The sequence below is a fragment of the Cherax quadricarinatus genome, chromosome 91 (assembly GCF_038502225.1).
Source record: "Cherax quadricarinatus isolate ZL_2023a chromosome 91, ASM3850222v1, whole genome shotgun sequence".
NCBI classification, from domain to species: Eukaryota; Metazoa; Arthropoda; class Malacostraca; order Decapoda; family Parastacidae; genus Cherax; species Cherax quadricarinatus.
In genome coordinates, this window is record NC_091382.1 from 12,619,554 (window position 1) to 12,640,833 (window position 21,280).

The 21,280-nt window shown below is 46.8% G+C and overlaps 1 protein-coding gene across 1 annotated transcript in view; it reads left to right on the forward strand.

Moving 5' to 3' along the window:
* The first annotated feature begins 385 nt into the window (after positions 1-385).
* LOC128704818 (uncharacterized) overlaps positions 386-21,280 on the forward strand; it is a 50,926-nt gene continuing 30,031 nt past the window's right edge. The window contains exons 1-3 of the mRNA XM_053799958.2: positions 386-576; positions 1,758-2,015; positions 18,942-19,064. Of these exons, the coding sequence (XP_053655933.2) occupies positions 453-576; positions 1,758-2,015; positions 18,942-19,064 (505 nt within the window). The 5' untranslated portion in view covers positions 386-452. The remainder of the gene's footprint in view (positions 577-1,757; positions 2,016-18,941; positions 19,065-21,280) is intronic.

Genomic DNA, 21,280 nt, shown 5'->3' on the forward strand with positions numbered 1-21,280 from the left:
AGTATAAACCTCTGTTATTTTATCCGTCAGAAAATAAGGCAAGTGCCTCCTGACACGGGTCTTATCCATCCTGACGACCCATTAATTATACAAACCTATGTTTCTCATACTCTTATAAAATCAGAGTGAACAAGTTCCTAAGACAGAAACATTTTCATAACAAAATATTTAAAGTGTTTGCTCAGGTGTCTCTTTTCACAACATACTTGTAATTCCCAGTGACACTAATAGATAACACACAACTTCAGGGTCACTGAAACTCTTGTAGTTCTCCATACCCAGTTTTTACCACTATTTTGTGTACTCGCCTAATTAACTTAATTGTGGTTACAGGGGTCGAGACTCGGATTGTGTGTGCGTGTGTGTGTGTGAATTAATAATTTCCTATTTGTTTCCAACCCTGGCAGGTGTTGAAGAGCAGCAAGGTTGGGTTTGTGTGGGTGGCGGCTGTGATGATGGGTGGCATAGTGGGTAGTGATCTACCTGGTCCATCAACTCATCATCAACAAGGACATCAACAACTTCAACATCCAGACACAACTGATGTCAGTCTAGATACAGAGAGCCAACAGGAAAGTAAGCGAAAAAGTCTAAAATACAAGTTTATAATTTAAACCTGACTTAATAACAGTGGCAGTGTTAGAGTGAGGTTACTACAGGTCAGTTATATACACTGACAAAAGTTAGCCTGAACGGATTAAGTAAGTTTATTTAGATACAGGTCCACTGAAGAACAATTGTCATACATAACATATACAAGACAAGCCAGGGGGAGATGGAAATCTTCAGCTCAAGATCTTTCAAACTTCTTCTTGCATCATCAGGAGCTATTCAATGTAGCAAGACTGGAACACGTGGAATGAGGGGAAATTTTCTCCCCTGGCTAAAGCCGGGGGAGATGGCTGAAGCCGGGGATATGGTTAAAGCAATGTGAGATGGCAAAAGCTGGGGGGGAGGGGAATGTCTAAAGCCAAAGGGAAAGAGCAAAAGTCAGTGAAAATGGCTAAAGCCAAACATGATGAATATACTCCTGGGTCAACAGGACGCCACAATTCATAGTGGTGCAGGAACACCTGTTAGGAGGTGGTCGTGGAAGATTAACGAGGCTCATTATCAGTCTACAAAATATTGTAACATAATGTCGATTCTTGTGGAAAATAGACATCTCAGTACCAAGGTCTCCTATAGTGCGAGCTCTATATAGCAGCCTTAGTCTCAGCATACAAATAACCCACAATGTTTCGGTCCGACCTGGAGAGCGAAACGTCACCACAATAAAATGTCACATTAACTGCATCTTTGTCTATTAACCTAACATACAAATTATGCTTCACCTGAATAGATATGACTGATATATGATAGTAATATTTCCCATACAATTTCCTTCAATTTATTCAGTCATCTTTTCAAATAATTTTTAAGGTTTTAAAATATTGGATGTAATACCCGAATGGTAATTAATTCATATCTGCATTAATAAATCTACTCTTATATAAATAAAAAGTACTGGCAATTTTGTCAACCAACCACCATCGACTTTACAAGCTGTGTTAATTTGTTCTTGAAAATAGTCTTCACTCTGTTTATCACGTCTAAGTTGCCAGATATTATTTCTGTCCAGAAGTGTCCGGGAACTTTTTTCCGCCACTCTACCAATGCTGGATAGTAAAGAATAACCATGTCTCTACACTATTACAAAAGATTTAATAAACCTTAACACTGCAAAGTTAATCTTCTGTTCTTCTCTTCCCTACCAGTCACCGGGACGTGTGAAGAGTCAACCAACTTCAACAACACACATTTCATCAACCCCAGCGCCCAGGACACTTATATAGGGGCCTGCACACTGACCATCAACCATGTTGACAATAACATCTGTCAGATGAGGTTCGATTTAATCAATCTTAATATCAGTCAGCCAGATGACAACGGTGTATGTGTGTATGACTTCCTGATGGTGACTGGTGGCATGTCCAGTGTCCCCATAATCTGTGGCTACAACAGTGGTCAACATTGTGAGTAGATTTGGTACACAGTGAGTAGATATGGTAGACACAGTAGATGTTGCCAGGATCTATCACTTGACGTATCGAAGGATGTTTTGTATCCTCACAGAAATTCCTTCAGATGTTTGACAAATATTTTACCCTTTTCTGTTTCCCATCCATTCATATTTTCAATATTTTCACTTCAATCTGTGATTGAAGATCTGGCATAAGAGAGAGAGAGAGGTGAGGAGAGAGAAAAAGAGGGAGAGAGAGAGAGGGAGACAGAGAGAGGGAGACAGAGAGAGGGAGAGAGAGAGAGGGAGAGAGGGAGAGGGGGAGAGAGAGAGAGGGGGAGAGAGGGAGAGAGGGAGAGAGGGAGAGAGAGGGAGGGAGAGAGAGAGGGAGAGAGAGGGAGGGAGAGAGGGAGAGAGAGGGGGGGAGAGAAAGATTGATACAATGGCCGTTTACCACAGCTCATCAAGTCCTGAAAGCCATTTGCCTCCACTCCTGTCTAACATGCTCACGCATGGCTATCGATGTCCAAGCTCCTCACATGCAAAACTTTTTACCCCCTCCCTCCGTATAATCCTAGGGCGACCTCTATCTCGCCTTCCTTCCACTACATATTTACACAACCTCCAAATGATCCTACTTTACTCCATGCTCTCTCAATGTCCAAACCATCTCAACCTCTCTTCCGACCTCTGGATAATATTTTTGTTAACCCCCGCACCTCCTCATCACAAAGCTATGGATTCTTTCCATAAGGTTAGGTAAGGTTCGTCAGGAAAAGTGTTTCCTGACGTGGGTCTTAGTCAGATGATAACCTGCCATTGGAGCTTTTGGTCATCTCACCGAGGCCTTTCGCTGGCATACCGGTTCACATCTATAAAAATTATGGTCATAGTTATAACCATTTAATAATTCTCAATAAGGCTGTTGTTGTTCTGGATTCGCTGGGACTCTCCCGGTCCCGGTCTTTTCCAGAAGGTGTCCCGGCCTTGGCTCCCTGTCTTGGGAGTGTCTGAGACCTGTCTCCCATGGGAGGAGGTACAAGTACCTCCCCAGCTTCGGGACCAACTGTTCCCATGCCTAGCCCCATTCCCCGCCCTCACGGGGTTAGTAGGGAGAAGCTAGGTCTCTGGTCTGCCATCTTCCCTGCCTCAGGGGTGCTCGTGGGAGTGACAGTCTTGTGATCTGCAGGTGATAACAAACTCTGGCTCAGGCAGCATCCCCGCCCCAGGAGGGTTCGGGGAAGTGGCGTCTTCTCCACAAGGTTAGTTAGTTAGTTAAAGATTAGCCGGTATTCTCCCGGCCCGGGCCTTTTCCAAGTGGTGGCCCGGCATTGGCTCCCTCTTTAGTGAGTGTCTGAGACCTAAGTCTCCCATGGTAGGAGGTACAAGTACCTCCTCATCTTTGGGACCAACTGTCCCCAGACCTAGCCACAAGCTAGGCCTCTCTGGTCTGCCATCCCCGCCCCAAGGGGGCAAATGGGAATGACAGTCTTATGAGCTAAAGGCTCGGGCTCAGGCACCTACCCTACCCTAGAAGGGTTAGGCATGGTGTCGATGATCTCCACAAGGTGTTCTATTCTATTCTATTTGATTCGCCGGTAATCCCGGCCCGGGTCTCTTCCATTTTGGTGACCCGGCATTGGCTCCCCGGGTAGGGAAGTGACATTTATCTTTACTTGCACCTGTGTGGCAGGTCTTCAGCAGGAAGGGGGGGGTACCTCACCGGCCCTATGGCCAGATGACGTACCAAACGTTAGTGTGCACTAACAGTGGCTGGTGTGCAGTGCAATGGAGGCCCAAAGCAGGCCCTCGCAGCAACTTCAGCGGGGGGGCGGATGACATGCAAGGACTGGAAGTAAGGTTACGAAGTCCCTGACAGCTAAGTACACAAGATGTGCTGCCTCATTCTCTCGGGTCTGCCCTACTGGGGTCATTGGGAAGTGTCTACGGCGAAGGGGCATCGTAGCCGGGCAGTCTAACAGGTAGTGCACCAAGGGCTGTGGAACCATTTGGTCACAATGGGCACAGAGCTCCTCTCGTGCCCGTTCAACAATCCGCGCAGTGGTGAGATACCCTAAGCATAGGCGGTGGATATGCACCCTCAGTTCCCTGGACTGTGTCCGAAGACTTGGAGGGGGCACCCTGTGGGTCGCCCTGACATACCAACAGAGGCTCCGTGACTCCCCAGGGTCAGGGAATGGGCGCCTTGCCGCACCAGCAGCCAACAGCGCAATCTGGCTGAGGCTGATGGAGATCGCAGCATGTGGCTGTGCCTCGAGGGTTGCAGTCCTAGCAGCCTCATCTGCAGCATCATTGCCAGGGATACCCACATGGCTCGGGATCCAGTTGATGGTAGCCCTGCGACCCTGGGCCATGAGAGTCTGCAGGTCACCCCGGATGGATGTGATTAAGTGTATGTTGTCCTTTGGCTCTCTGTGCATAAGCGCTTGGATTGCTGCCCTGGAATCAACGTGGATGATGGGGGGATGCTGATGGCCTGCAAGAGCATGCCGCAGAGCTTGTTGGATGGCAAAGAGTTCGGCCTGGAGGATGGTGCAATGGTCTGGGAGGCGCCAACCTGCTGTCAGATTGCTGTGGAACATCCCAGCAGCTGTGCGGCCTGCCACTGGGTCTCTGGAGCCATCAGTGTAATACGGCACACACCCTGGGCCTTCCGCACCCACAATGCTAGCCGAGGCAAGGTGGTGCAGAATGTCCCGGGTGCAATGCCTCTTGCTGTCTGGTAGGGCTGTCCAGCTCACCGCAAACAGCTCTGGTGCCCAAGGGGGCGGCACCGTGTAGTTCGCTGCCAGTCTGTCGCAGCCCCCCGCCTGGAGCAATGTCATGGGCAAGAGCTTCTGTGTGGCATCTGCTACCGACCACATCCATCGGCGGCCGGGATGCAGTGGAATGACCTGTCCCTGGCGGACCCGTAAATCTCTCATCAGTTTGTCAGCCCCTGGGAGTCGGAGATACTTTGCAATCCTCCTGGCAGCTACCAGTTGGATCCTGTCTTCAAGAGGCTGTAGCTGCACCTCAAGGTTCAGAGCCACTGCATTGGCCCACCTAGGAGCCCCCAGCATGGCCCGTACAGCTGTGTTCTGGATGACACAGAGGGATTTGATGTTTGTGGGTCTGGCGTGAACCAGAGCAAGTGCCCCATAGTCAACGAGGGAACGTATTGCCTGGATGTAGAACAACCTCATGACCTTGAGGCTGGCCCCAACCCTAGGGTTGGCCATGGCACTCAATGCCCTGACCCTCTGCAGAGCCCTCTCTTTAATGTGGCGCACATGTTTCTGGAAGGTGAGGTGCCTGTCAATGTAGATGCCAAGGTACCTATAACTGTGAACCCACTCCAGGTCGATGCCCAGGACCCGCAGCCTCTGACTGGGCACCTTGGTGCGAAGGATCATGGCTTTGGATTTTGCTGCAGATATCTTGAGTCCCAAGTGACGGCAGGTGGAAGCCAGCAGATCGAGGTCCTCCTGGGCACGCTGCAAAAGCCGGCGCTTCCTAGGTACGACAAGCGCCAGGTCATCGGCATAGCTGAGGAGGACGGTCCCTCTGGAGAAAGGCAGGCACACCAGCTGGTGCATCAGTACATTGAACAGGGTGGGACTAAGCACCCCGCCCTGTGGAGTGCCATTGTCCAGGGTCTTGAGAGAAGAGGCATGCCCCTGGAAGCGTACCCGGGCCCGCCTGTCCTGGAGATAGGAACGAAGCCATGAAAGCAGCCTGCCTTTAATCCCCCTGCGGGCCAAGAGTGAGAGGATGGCAGGCGCACTGGCTAGCTCAAAAGCTTTCTCGAGGTCAAGAAAGGCAACAATGTGGGCTTGGGCGTCCGACCCAATGCCGGTCAGTAGAGTGGTAAGGCTTTCAAAAGTGCCCACTCCTCTGGTGAAGCCATAGAGGTGTTTATGAGGAGGGCCAAGCTTCCACCTCAGGCGCTCCAACACCATCCTTTCAGACACCTTCGAAATGCAACTGGTGAGGGAGATGGGTCTCACACTGCCAGGATCCCCAGGCTTAGGAATCGGTATGATGTCAGCCTCCTTCCATACGACAGGGAGTTTGCCAGCTCGCCAAGTCTGGTTGATGACTCCCAGGACAGCTGAATGTCCAGAATGGCCAGACCGAGTGATCATGCCATAGGTAATACCATCATGCCCCGGAGCAGTGTCTCGATGAGATGTGAAGGCTGCCTGGAGCTCCTGGTCGGTGAAGTCTTCATCCATGACATCCCCAGCCTGGCATGCTGCTTGGATCACCATCACCCTTCTAGGAAGGAGGGTGGCTTGGAGGTCCTGGAGATCCTGAGGCAGTTGAGCCATGGCCGCTCTGGAGGTGAATAGGTCCACCAGACGCTCTGCCTCCGTTGCGGGGTCTGGGTGCAACCGAGCCACACTGCGACGCTGCCCAGTGGCCAATCGTAACTTGGTCCAAATCTCAGATAAGGTGGAGGAGTAGCTGAAGGAGGCACACCACTCGAACCATTTAGCCTGCCGGACCCTGTGTGAGACATGGCGTGCATGCTGCACCACTTCCCCTGAGCAGACGCATGGACGCAACCGTGGGATTACGCCTGTGCATCTTGCGTACAACATTGATGCGGTGGTTCTGTTCCCTGATGTCCTCATTGTAAAACCACCAGTCACGTTTATATGACCCTCCGCCTGTAATCTTAGGTATTGCTGCCTCAGCTGCACATGTGAAGGCCACCTGCAAGCTTTGAGCCGCCTCATCTGGGTCATCTGGAAGGGGAGACTCCACCCACCAACGCTCAATGACCTCCTGGAAGCACTGCCAGTCGGCCTTTTTTAGATTCCATCTGGGGGTAGGTGTGGGGAGCGGGCACCGCTGGACCATCAGCGTAGTGACCACTGCAAAGTGATCACTGGTGAGACGGGGGTGGACCTCCCATCTCGCGCTCGAGAGCATCCGCCTAGAGATGAGTGTGACATCCAAGCGGCCACCATAGTGATGGGTTGGCTCACCATTATTGAGGAGGGCGATCTCAGGGACCTCCTCCAGCACAGCCGCAAGGTGCCTCCCAGCTGCGTTGGTAGGAGAGACAGAAGAAAGTATTGGGTGGTGGGCATTGACATCCCCAGCCACAACAAGACCCTCCCGTGGGGCGAGTGCTGCCACCTCTGAGATGTCAAGGGTGTACCGAGAGCTTCTGTAAATATTGTAAACCACGAGAGGTCCATCCGCCAGGTGTAGGGTGACAGCCTGAACCTCTACGCCCTCCCCACAGTCGATGGGGTCAGTGGAGATTGAATGAGGGATAGTGGTCCTGACGTAGATCGCCGTGCCCCTGCCAGTCCCTTCCAGGCGCTGAAGGTAGGCAGAGAATCCCGGAATACGTGGCTGCATTTGACGTGACAAATTGGTGAGTGTCTCCTGAAACAGGAAGACATCAACCTCATCTTGAACTGCAGCTTCAATCACTAAGTGAATTTTCCGCTGCAGCCCACAAATGTTCCACTGGTGGATCTTCAAGGGCCGCAGAGGTGGCTCACTGATTCCATCTCTGCCTGGGACTCGTCGTCCGTTGTTGGCGACTCCGGGGCCTCCTCCATCACAGACTGGAAGGACTCCTGGATGATGGCTTGAAGTTCCATCGAGTCTTTCCTGTCCAGTAGGACCACGCCCAGCATCCATGACAGGAGCTGCCTGCAGGCGCCCCTGTCCTCTGCCGACGGCAGCAGGCGACAGAGGAGCGCTGAGATGACCCCGATGGTTTTCTTCAGTCGATCCGGAAAGGATTCGACCACTACCTCTGCAGGCATTGAGCTGGACGACCCGTCGAGGCGGGGCTGGGTCACTGGGTATGTCTGGGTGGCTGTCGACACTGCAGCAGCATAAGCTGGGTGCACCCTGGGCCCGGCATGAGTGGCCATGGGCTTCCAAGTCCCCTGGCGGGGAACCTCTGCCTGTCGCTGGCCGCTCACAGGAGGGGCCTGTCCTTGGGAAGAGGCCTGCTGGCCGTATGGCAAGGAATGTTGGTGCCCAGCTGGGACCTGCTGGGCAGTGTGCCTGGCCTATGGCTGGTTTTCCCAATGATTCTGCCTTCTTGGCCACCTTGCCATCTGACGCCGCAGTTGACCGCGCTGCTGCAAACCAGTGTCTGCCCTCTGATGCCCCTGCTGGGAGCCCAGTGCTGGGAACTCGCTGGTATTGCCCTCCTGTGGTATCCGGGGAACTGTGATTGGAGCCCATGCTGACTGTTGCTGGGCAGTTCCAAGGCTGGGTGGCGTCGGGGCCGTCGGGTCGTTCCGATGACGAACCTGCTGCCAGTGCTGCACCATCACAGGACAGCTCCGGTTCCAGGCATGGTGCCTCTTTGAGCAGTTGGCACACTTGGGCGCTGGCCGAAGGGCTTCGCCAGGTGGATGTTTGAGGATTGCAATGCAGTCCTTCGAGTCGTGTGCCTTGCTGCACACACCACACTTCTTCTCTCGCTGGCAGGTGGCTGCAATATGATTGAACCCCTGGCAGTTGAAGCATTGTACTGGGCCTGACAGGTATGGTCGGGTCTTGAATCTTCCCCAGACCCCAAGGTCCAGGTGCGTGGGAAGTGGACCTTTGTGGTGGATCAGCACTTGGCGGGTGGGCACCTTGTTCACCGTTGCAGTGAGTCGCTCCGCCTTGACAATATTGGGCACTTCCAAAATGGGGTCCAGTGGGAGGGGCACAGGGACGTGTAAAAGCACCCCCTTGTACACCTTCTCCGAAGCAAGCAGTTCCACCATGCTGGGATGGGTCACAACCAGCCCCTTCAACTCCTCGTAAGAGTCTTCGTCCCGAGGAATGACCAGAACCTCGTTCCTGAGAGTGAACTCGCAGCGGAACTTGAGGTGGGGGAGACCTTCCAGATACCTTACAAACCCGTAGTTGGGAACCTTGAATTTGTTGAAGGCCCTGGTTGCTTGCGCCCGAGCTGAGCGGGAACTCCTCCTTCCACGTGGAGTCAACCAGTCCCCGTCCACTGTGGAGGCCAACGCAACTGGTGTAGGGACCTGGGATGGCTCCATCCTTGCCACTTGAGGAGCTACATCCTCCTGGCTTCCTTCCACGACCCCTATGGCCATCTGGGGGTGCAAGTCTTCTTGGGTAGGGGCTGCCGACGGACCTAGTGGCAGATTGGTAGGTACAGTAGTCTCCACTGCATCCTTGGCCTTCTTGGTGGGGGCTCCCACCTGCCCCACGTCGTCCTCCAACTCGTCCCCGCATTCCAAGGAACGTTTAGGCCGCTCTCCTGGATCTGTCATGGTGACTGTAGGTGTGGGGACAGAGCCAGCAGCAGAGCTGCTGCCTGTGACCTCACAGCCGCCCACACTGGGTGCAGAGCTGTGAGGCTCAGAGCCCCAGTCGGGGCCCGTAGCCACCCTCTCGTGGCTCACTGCTCTGAAGCACTGAACACAGTCCAAGGATCACCAGGAATGACGCTAATCTGTGCGTAAACTAACACAGATTTGCGAACACAACACACACTGTTTTCCAATCTTCGTCCAGTCGATAATCCTTATGAATTCTCCGATGTCGCTGTGATTGACTGTGACTGTGTCCACAAGGTGTCTGAACAACTTCATATTTAGTCCTTTTACGTAAAAAAATTATTGACTCCATAATTCTATGTAAATACACGACAGACAGTCCACTAAATCTGAATACAACATTACCTCAAGAGTACAATATTTTATACATTATTATCTGTGAGATATTCGTGATAACTCATTTCCAGTGGGGAAAGTTTAATCGAATAAAGTTCAGTAATCCCCCCTGGTGAATTTAGAGGTATAGTGGAAGGGAAAGTCGTAGGATGGGATGTGATTCTTATTCTCTTAAAACAGTTCTATAACCAGGATGTTGCCATGCATTTGGAACAAATGTTAAAGTTAATGCCGAACAACGGATAGCTACGTTAGTCATAGAAAACGAATATCCGTAAAGAAATTCCTTTTTACCACACATAACATGTGACACTAATTTATGGGGTTCATGGGAAGTAAGGATGAGTTTGTACAACTAGCTCCCGCAATGAACATTCCAGATCATAATCTTATTGGCACATAGGTTCGTCTCACAGTCTTACAGATGCGGCTGATCACCAGTCGAGGTTCTCATGTTGGTGTTAAATCTGTTCGTATTGCAAGTAAATCATTGATCAATATACATTCATAATTTTATGGATTAAAGAGCATAAAATTTCTTCGGATTTTTAACCCGAGAGAGGATTAGCCACCAAGGAAAACAGAAGAAAGTCAGTGCGTTATTGAGGACTGTCTTATTTCTTTTGGAGTCCTTCAGTCTTGTCCCAGAAGATGCGACTCACAACAGTCAACTAACATGTAAATCCACTGGTGAACTTGAAAATAAGGACAGGCGCTGTGGTATCGTGCTGCTGCTACTGCAGCTGTTATTGGCAGAGTGTAAACCTGCACTGAAAAGTAGATTTACTAAAACTTTCTCACGAATTCTCTGGTAACAGAGTGCATCCAGTCCTTCACCTGAGGTACCATTGTACATGAAGTGACCTCATCTGTGGATGCTATTCGGCAGAATGCTTCTGCCAGCTTCTTGCAAAGAGAATTGGTTTTCAGCGTAATCAAAACAACGTCATTAAAACAGGAGAGTCGCATTACAGCCGCAGACAGCAAGTGCAAAGCGAAGTAAGATGCATGTGTCTAGATCCAAAGGACTTTATATTTAATGAATAATTCAGATTTTCAAAGTCATGTCGAATATTTTTTGTCTAACTTAAGGAACAGATTTAAGGAAGTCAGTATGAAAGCAAAACAATATCGAAAGGTCCGCAGCCTCTCGAATAATATTTGTAGCATTAGAGCAGATGACGTGGGAGGTAAACTCTGAGTGCTCGTTGATAGTGGGAAGTCCAACAGAATATGGCTAACAAAAACTCGAACCTGACAATTCTTACAGAGTGGGACAGGGTGCCCCTCCATGAGATACCCGATGAGAAGACAGGAGAGAGAGCAGTCTCCCAACCTTGATAATGATGACAAGAAGACGACCAGAAACCTATACTTGGTTTAGTAGAGTGCAATTTGTTATATAGCAGATAAGACCAACGTTGTTGCCAACGGTTGCAAAGGTGGGTAGAAATCACAGCACAATAGTCCATGAATGGAACACTTCAATATGAAACTGGGAGGTCATGTACTGCTGACCGCGCAGCAGTGCCTGCCTGCTCATTGCCCTGTACATCAACATGACCAGGGACCCAACAAAAAACAATATCTTTATGCTTGCTACAGATACGGCATAACCAAAGTTGGATACGAAGATCCAGGGGATGAGGTTAATCAAATTTTCGTATAACCTGCAAAGCACTAAGGGAGTCTGAAACGACCATGAATTGTGACACAGGCATAGATGCAAAACGGATAAGTGCTACGAGAATGGCATACAATTCAGCTGTAAAAATACTAGCCGAGGCTAATAAATGCCCCCGTACGACGCTGTTTGGAAACACTGCTGCAAATCCAGCACTGTCAGAAGACTTGGAACAATCTGTGTATACTATGATGGCATGAGAATGAGACTGGAAGTGATTAAGAAAATGAAAGCAAGAAGCAACTGTAGGTATTTGGGATTTCGCGCATGACAGTTGGGAAGAACAGATACGAACCGTCGGACCTTCCCAAGGGAGAAGGGAAAAGTTAGATGCTACGTGAACATTGAAAGGTTGCAACTGATGAGAAGGCAAAAGTGAATGTTGATGAAGATAAAGGGGACAAATAAGGAACTTCTACTAACATCCGTTACCATCCTATGTATGGAAGGATTGCGCAGGTCATGAGAGCGAACAAAATAGCAGAGGCCATGAGCATCACGGTGATCGGTCGAGGATGGAAAATTCGTCTCTGCCTAGAAGCTCTCAAGAGGTGAAGAGCGAAAAGCCCCAAGGCATAAACATAATCCCTGGTGATGGATGGGATCAAGGCTAGAAAGAGTTGTAGGAGAGGCTGCTGAATATATCGGGTCATCATAATCTAGTTTCGGTAAAATTAGGAAAGAATGCAGGTGAAGGAGAGTTCTAGGATCAGCCCCCATGAAAGATGAGCGAGGATTTTAAGGAAGTTCAGCCGGGTATGACAAGTTTCCTTCAAGGAGGTAATATGAGGTTTCCAGGATAACCAACGGTCAAACAGAAGGCCGAGAAACATGACAGTATCACAATCTGGGGTACGTGAACCATACAGGTACAATGGATTATCAAGGATGATAGAATGTATAGCAAAAGTAATTAGGTGAGTTTTAGTAGTAGAAAACTTAAACCCATGAACAGTGGCTCAATTGGAAACACAGTTGACCGCATGTTGGAGAGAAACTGCAATGAGGCAACAGCCAGCGTCTGCACAAGCTATAGCAAAGTTATAGTTGTGTCATGTGCCTTCTCAAAAAAGATGGTAATAACGGAGTGGTTATTGGCAAAGCGCACAAAATGCGTGCTAAAGGAATAACAGGAAAAGTCGGTCGATGGATCTATAATTTCCTCACTAACAGAACACAGAGAGTAGTCGTCAACAGAGTAAAGTCCGAGGCAGCTACGGTGAAAAGCTCTGTTCCACAAGGCACAGTACTCGCTCCCATCTTGTTCCTCATCCTTATATCCGACATAGACAAGGATGTCAGCCACAGCACCGTGTCTTCCTTTGCAGATGACACCCGAATCTGCATGACAGTGTCTTCCATTGCAGACACTGCAAAGCTCCAGGCAGACATCAACCAAATCTTTCAGTGGGCTGCAGAAAACAATATGAAGTTCAACGATGAGAAATTTCAATTACTCAGATATGGTAAACATGAGGAAATTAAATCTTCATCAGAGTACAAAACAAATTCTGGCCACAAAATAGAGCGAAACACCAACGTCAAAGACCTGGGAGTGATCATGTCGGAGGATCTCACCTTCAAGGACCATAACATTGTATCAATCGCATCTGCTAGAAAAATGACAGGATGGATAATGAGAACCTTCAAAACTAGGGAGGCCAAGCCCATGATGACACTCTTCAGGTCACTTGTTCTATCTAGGCTGGAATATTGCTGCACACTAACAGCACCTTTCAAGGCAGGTGAAATTGCCGACCTAGAAAATGTACAGAGAACTTTCACAGCGCGCATAACGGAGATAAAACACCTCAATTATTGGGAGCGCTTGAGGTTCCTAAACCTGTATTCCCTGGAACGCAGGAGGGAGAGATACATGATTATATACACCTGGAAAATCCTAGAGGGACTAGTACCGAACTTGCACACGAAAATCACCCACTACGAAAGCAAAAGACTTGGCAGACGATGCACCATCCCCCCAATGAAAAGCAGGGGTGTCACTAGCACGTTAAGAGACCATACAATAAGTGTCAGGGGCCCGAGACTGTTCAACTGCCTCCCAGCACACATAAGGGGGATTACCAACAGACCCCTGGCAGTCTTCAAGCTGGCACTGGACAAGCACCTAAAGTCAGTTCCGGATCAGCCGGGCTGTGGCTCGTATGTTGGTTTGCGTGCAGCCAGCAGCAACAGCCTGGTTGATCAGGTTCTGATCCACCAGGAGGCCTGGTCTCAGACCGGACCGCGGGGGCGTTGACCCCCGGAACTCTCTCCAGGTAAACTCCAGGTAAAGGCATTACATACATATGTATCTAAATGGGGTAAAGGGTCAATATTAAAACGGTCTTATGGAAGCTATATTGACTAGTGTAGAGACTATTGTCTCTACACTAGTCAATAAAGGCTCAAACTCTCTGGCAGATTTGGAGGAAAGAAACGAGGGGCAGAGATGGAGCCGCTAGGAGATATGGACAAGATGACAAAGTTCGGTGGCGACGTCAAAAGGGTTAGCTATAGCGAAACTGGCAACCTGAAGGACAGGAGCTGGATAGGGAGTGTATTTGCAACTCAGTTTCCGTACCTTTTTCCAGACTGCACTCATAAAAGCCAAAGTGACGGTAGAAACATAATCCCACCAACAAGCGTGTTTAGCTTCATGAATCACATGGCGAGCGGCTGCTCTCTTCTGCTTAAAAACAAGGAAGTGCTCTGTGGTCCTATAGTACTGATATCTGCCTCACTCAGCACACTTCAATCGTTCTGACCGAGCACAAGCAGGAGACCACCAAAGCACGCACCTCTGAGAATGCCTGCCCGAGGTTTGGGGTATAGAATGTGAAACTGCAGTTAAAACTGAGGTCGAGAAGAGATGCAACAGCTCACCAGTGGAGGACAAAAAAAGGTATCCTCGCTAGAAGCAGTTTGACCCTAGTAAAGGTCTCAGATCGCTCGATCAAATTACCAGCATGGGCTGCGAGGAGGTAGTGAGTATGAATGAGAAGTGAGGATGATTGGAAAATAATCACTGTCATGCAAGTCTGGGAGGACAGACCAGGCAAAGTCTAGTGCAGTTGAGGAAGAGCAGACCAAGAGATCGATGCAAGAGAGAGACTGAGTACGAGGATCAAATAGGAATACCCATATTTAAAACATGGAGGGGAGAGAAATAAGTAAAGCCTCGAATTGAAATTGAATCCCTCGAGAGTCGCAGTGAGACCCTCCCAGAGGAAATGGTGAGCATTAAAATCGCCAAGTAAGAGAAGTGGTGGCATTAATGAAGAATTAGAAATGCAACATCTGGGATAGATAATGTCTGAGAAGGAGAGAGATACAAAGAACAGATTGTGTACCACTTATTCAAGTGGATGCGGGCTGCAGTGTGGGAATTCAACTGCATTTATGAAGTGCACTTTTATTAAAGGTTCCATCGGGAAAAGAATCCGATGAATATAATAAAACAGCCCGAGATGGGATGGATAACGGCAGAGCATAATTTGGATTCTTGTAAACAACCACAAATGGGGGGAAAACTGGGAGAGCAACACCTGAAGCTCATCCCGGTTACCTATGAGGCCGCAGATATTCTACTGTAAATAAGCCATGATTTGCGAAGAGAAGGATACAAGAAATCGAAAGGTAAAGGTATCTACGGACTAGAAGAGGCAGCGGAAAACGAACAAGCAGTGAAGGGTTGGATTGCTGCTAAGAAAGGAATTGTGCAGATGGAGAAGAGTGAAGAGGAACGACAGGAGGTGGATTGGTGTCCATCAATGGTTTATTCTCTGCATTGTAGTCAGAGATAGCTTCAGTTGTTTCATAGGACATAAACGTTGTATGTTAAACGATGTAGGAGATAGAAGGAGGAGGGTGAGTAAAAAATCGGGGTGACAATGGAATTTAACAGTGTGCCGGGGGGTTGGGAAGTTAGAGGTAACTTGAGAAGAAGCTTGGGAGAGGACAGGAGAGGAAGGTACTGTACAAGGGCGATGATGGACCTCCATACTCGTAACAGAACGAAAAAGAGGTGAAGATCTAGGTACTAAGACTGGAAATGAAAGAAATTTACCATTTTGGGATTTGTTGGACTTTGAAGAAGTAGCTAGGCGAGGGGGAGGAGCTGTTGTGCGAGGTATTGTAGACATAGAAGCTTGCATGTAAGATGAAAACTGGAGAACAGTAGATGACGAAGTAGAGACCTCAGAGTCAGGACTGCAAGAGAGTTAGATACAGAGGTGACCGTGGAAGGTGTGATTGCAGGGGGGACCATCAGAATTGGGACCCCAGAGGTTGGGGGTTCTCTTAGTAACTCGAGAACAAGAAATATGGGGAAGTCTTCCCTCGAGGTGTAGATAACGAGAATAAGATGGATGAGCTTCATGGCAATTAAGGCAGGAGAGAGGTATACCACAAGATGTATTGGTATGGTCATTGGCACCACAGACTGGGCATTCAGTCATGGACCTGCAATATTTTGGCAATGGCCAAACCTCCAGCATTTTCCACACTGTTGTGGTGTAGGAGTCAACTGTCAGACTTGTAAACAGTGTCCCACAATATAAACCAATGATGAAAGCTCACGGCAGTCAAAAGTTAAGCGAGCTACATTGCAGAGACAGCGTCTCCACCCAATATACGTGTCTACTTTAAGGATCGGGAGGTCTTGAAGCTCAAGCTGTTCCAGGAGGTCATCACTTCATGTCTGGAAATTACGTTGAACAATAGTATGTGGTAAAATGACAGTACCACTGCAAGAATTGAGAGAGTGATGTTTTTCAATTGTCACAGGAATGGCATCTAAGGAGAGAAAGATACTGAGCTTGGCTAGCATTCTGTATTGTGACGATGAGTGCCCCACTCTTGACAGCACGAAATGGAATTTTACAACCAACATGGCATAGGAGCAACTTGCTAATACTATGACCAGAAAGATATTCTGAAGAAGTCTGTTGTAGAGTGAAAAACTTTGTCCACTGTGCACTATACTGCTTAGTATGTAAAGGAAGGGATTGTCATGTTGGTCTTTTCTGAGTAGAATGATAGCCGAAATAATGTCATCAGAAGAAGGTCATGCTCGATTAGATACTGGACCGGGATTCCATGGTTAAGTGTGTCTTTTCTTATAAGAAAAAAAGAAAAGAACAAAGAAAAAGATGAAAGAAAAAAAGGGGGTGGAGTGTGAAGGGGCAGCTCCTCGGGGGAAACGACCACAAGTTTTCCCTTATGTGCCCAAGAGAACAACCTCCTGGGCACTACACAGCCGGTAATGCAGATGCAGCATGGAACCCGTGCCATACCCTACCCTTCATGCCAGTAAACCAGCAATCAACGATAGCAATCTCACATTTACCGATAGCAACCTCACATCTACCGAGCGACCTCAGTGGACAAAAGGAAGAGGAGTAGGAAACCCGCCACAAAGCATACCTCCTTTGGACACCACCACCTGGAATCTGACAGGCAGCCTCCAGAGATACACCCGCCATTTGAAAGACACCCAAAGCCTCCTCCCCCCCGGGGTAGACCGGAGAGGGATCGAGATCTCTAGATGATCCAGATCCCACAGCAAACTACACTACCACCAATGACCTCAACGAAAAGAGGTGGACCCTGGAACCACTTCTCAGATCCAGGAACTACAAAGCCTAAGGGAACAACCTCAAAGGCAACAACAGGAAAGGGAAAGTGGAGGGATTGGGAGAGGAGGAGGAAGGGGAAAGTGGTGACCGGGAGAATAGGATAGGAAAGGGGGGATTGAGGGGTAATAAAGTTCGGTCTGAGGAAGCCAAGGAGCCCCCCCCCCCTTGAAGAGGTTGTTGCAGGGTGAAAAATTTAGTCCACTGTGTACTATGACGTAGTTTGTAAAGGGAGAGAGGCATTTGAAGCAATGTTATCAGAGAAAGGTCGTGGTTGCTTCGATGCAGGACCAGTAGTAGTCCATTTTGAGGTGGGATGGCAATCTGAAAACCGTCACACCATATGGGAAGAAGCCAGAAGGCTAGTCAAAGATGCATGGAGGTCGGATGTGTCAAAGGAGTCAAGCAAAGCCCTAGCCCTAGTATCAGAAGTGTGTAACAAAATGTCACCCACACAAGATACAGGGGCGTTAGAATGGTCCGAAGGATGATCCGGTAACAAGGCAGGGTTGTAAGTGGGTGCTGCTACAGAGAGGCCCAGAAGGAGCAGTTTCCTGGATTTGGGACTCCATGTTTTATTTTTTAGAAAAAGAAAAAAAGAAAAGAGGGGGGAAACACGGAGGGGTGTCTCCAAGGTAGAATGAAAGTGCCATAAAACAGCGCACAAGAGGACCTCAGCTCAGCCAGTAGTGCAGATGCGGCATGGAACCCGTCCCATACCGTGCCCTTCAAGCCAATAAACTAGTAATCAGGGATAGCAACCTCACGTCTACCGAGCCACCTCGGTGGACAAAAGAGATGGCGGTCGGAAATCGATCACAAATCATACCTCCACCACCTGGAATTCGACAGGCAGCCTCCAGAGACACACCTATCACCTGAAAGACACCTGAAGCCTCCCCACGGTAGACCGGAGAGGGATCGGGATCTCCAGATGATCCAGATTCCACGGCGTCTACACTACCACCAAGGACCACAACAGAATGGGATGGACCATGGTATCCTTTCCCCCATCCTAAGAAATAGAGTGCCTGAGGAAAGGATCCTAAAGACTGAAAACAGGAAAGGGAAGGAATGGGAAAGGAGGGATGGGGAGGATTGGGTAGTAATTACATTCGGTTGAAGGAAGACGACCAAAGGGTCCAATTCCTCTGACCAATAGCCTCTTCGCCGGGACAAGGAGCCCTTTTGATGAGGCCAGACAAAAATTTAATTTAACAAGTCATGTAACAAGTATGACTGAAGTAAAAATATAAAAATCAACATGGCTAAAGCATTTTTATATATAATTTTCCCTTCAAACAAAATGCAAATATCCCTAGGCCTATATTCATCCTCCAATTTTTTATCTGTTCGGCTGCTTATAAAATACATTACAATGGATATTATTTCTCTAACAATTTGTTTGATATCAAACTACAGACTGGGCTAGCAAGGTGAGCATAGCACCAGAAATATATCAAGAGGTGAGTATCAACTAAGTAACTTCCGCAGCAAATGCACGGCTGTAGAATTTTATCTCAGCTGTCGATAATCTAAACTGTCATTCATGCCGCTTTATGCACTGTCAGATATATCTTGTATAAAGTATAAACACACAGACACACACACGTACACTTTTAGCAATCAAATTACTTTTACAAGTTAATGATTTCTCTAATTGACTGGAATATGTATTTTCAAAAGAAGTAAAATAAGCAATATAAGGCAGTAAACAGGATGGGGATAGTGACAAAATATGGAGACAAAATTTTATGTAGTGTTCAAGACATTAAACGAAAACATTTCTCCATGAGTTGTTTCTTCAGTCAAAATAAGGAAACGTGTCTTTCCACATATGTAATATACATTACACAAATAAGCCTCACATAGGAGAGAGGAGCTTATGACGATGTTTCGGTCCGACTTGGACCATTTACAAACATTTATTTCTGCTTCAGTTTACTACGACGTTGATCCAGACGGTGGACATGTGAAGTTGACCATAGATCGTAGTGACATAACACTGCTGGCAACCTGGGACATTGTAATCGCACAGATCTCCTGTGGCTCCAGGTACCGAGGTGAGACTCCTATGTTTGTGTTACTCTCATCAATATATATATATATATATATATATATATATATATATATATATATATATATATATATATATATATATATATATATATATATATATATATATATATATATATATATGCAATAAGATCACAGTAAACAGGTGATTTCAGAATATGCAAAACAACCACTCTGAAAGAATAGAGAAATTCCAAGCGCTTTCGTGACTACTCACATTATCAAGGAACTATGAAAGTAAAGCATCCAAGGAAGCTATATAAGGGGTCTGGCCAACACCTCACTATTAGATCCCACAACGGTTAAACACCTGACGCGCGCCGGCCCAACTGGACAGGTTCTTTGCACAACTCACCAACAAACTATTCTACCCAAGAAAATTTAAAAATTATTATTTGTCCAGTGTATTATTAAATTCTTCCCAAATTCTATTAATTATAAATGGATCTAATTTATATAAACCAAAGGAAATATTCATATTATTGTCAAAACTGCTTTTTATGAAACAAGATTCAATTATATTTCTGTCGACCATGGACTTGCTTGATACTACTTTCTCAACTTTTTGAAAATCAATTGGATGGTTAAAATCTCTTACATGAATAAATAGAGCATTGGAATCTTGTCCAGTTCTAATGCTATATTTATGTTGTTTTAATCTTAGTTCGAGACTTTTACCAGTTTGACCGTAATAAACTTTATCGCAAATTTTACAAGGAATCTTATAGACACATCCATCAGCATTTTGGGAGGAATTCTTTATCAAAAGTTTTTTTACTGTATCAAGATTTTTGAATACAACTTTAATATTAAAAGTCTAAAGAAGAGAAGGCATATCAACCAAGTTTTCATGGTAAGGGAGAAGCAACATTTTATAGTTCCTTGATAATGTGATTAGTCACGAAAGCACTTGGAATTTCTCTATTCTTTCAGAGTGGTTGTTTTGCATATATATATACATATATATATATATATATATATATATATATATATATATATATATATATATATATATATATATATATATATATATATATATATATATATATATATATATATGTATATATGTGTGTGTGTGTGTGTTATATATATATATATATATATATATATATATATATATATATATATATATATATATATATATATATATATATATATATATATATATATATATATTTAAAATGTTGTTTCTTGTCCGTTATTCAGACTTGAATCGTAGTGGAGGCGGAAAGTACAGTGCCTGCACGCTGAGGAACATGAGTTCCAAGAGTTTTTCTGCCCCTGGAACCCGGCCATGGGGAGGGGAGATGTTACGTTCCTGAGGTTAATTAGAACTGTGGTGTCTGCACAGCTCTGGCAAAACAGCAATGTATGGAGCAATTTTGAACGAGTTTACTGTTTTGGGTCACTGTACCTCATTGAGAGGCAGCCATTGTGTTATATACATCTCCACGCCCATGTATGTTCTCACATCAAGGAAAACATGCTCAATTCCACTGGCCACCTAGTGTTTGAGAATGTTTGGTCCAGTGGATAGAGGGATGCTTACATTGTTCTGCTTTCACAGGGCTGGGCATGGTGACGCAAGATTGAATCCTGGCTAGCCTAAGTTCTGTTAATGATTCAGAATCACTTGATTCATGACTCTTGACCATCCCCAGTAGCAGTATCGAGTCCTGCTGACTGCAATCTTTCTCTGTATATACCCACTTGTTTCTGCGTGGTGCATTGATATATATATATATATATATATATATATATATATATATATATATATATATATATATATATATATATATATATTAAACAAGTCGGCCGTCCCCCACGGAGGCAGGGTGACCCAAAGAGAAAGAAAATCCCCAAAAGGAAAATACTTTCATCAATCAACACTTTCACCTCACTCAAACATAATCACTGTTTTTGCAGAGGTGCCCAGAACACACCAGTTTAGAAGTATATACGTATAAAAATACACAATATATCCCTCCAAACTGCCAATATCCTCGAACCTGCGTACCTTGTTCCAAAGTTCGTAGGTTCGAGTCTCCTTCAGCCAGAGATCATGTTTGTGTATATTTCGCCTGCTCTTGCGAATTCCTTGTATTGTTAATATCTCTAGTAAGGCTGATGCATGCAGGTGATGAGATGAAAAGCTGTAAGCCTTCTCCCTGAAAGCTAGATGCCTTGGATCAAAGTCTAGTGC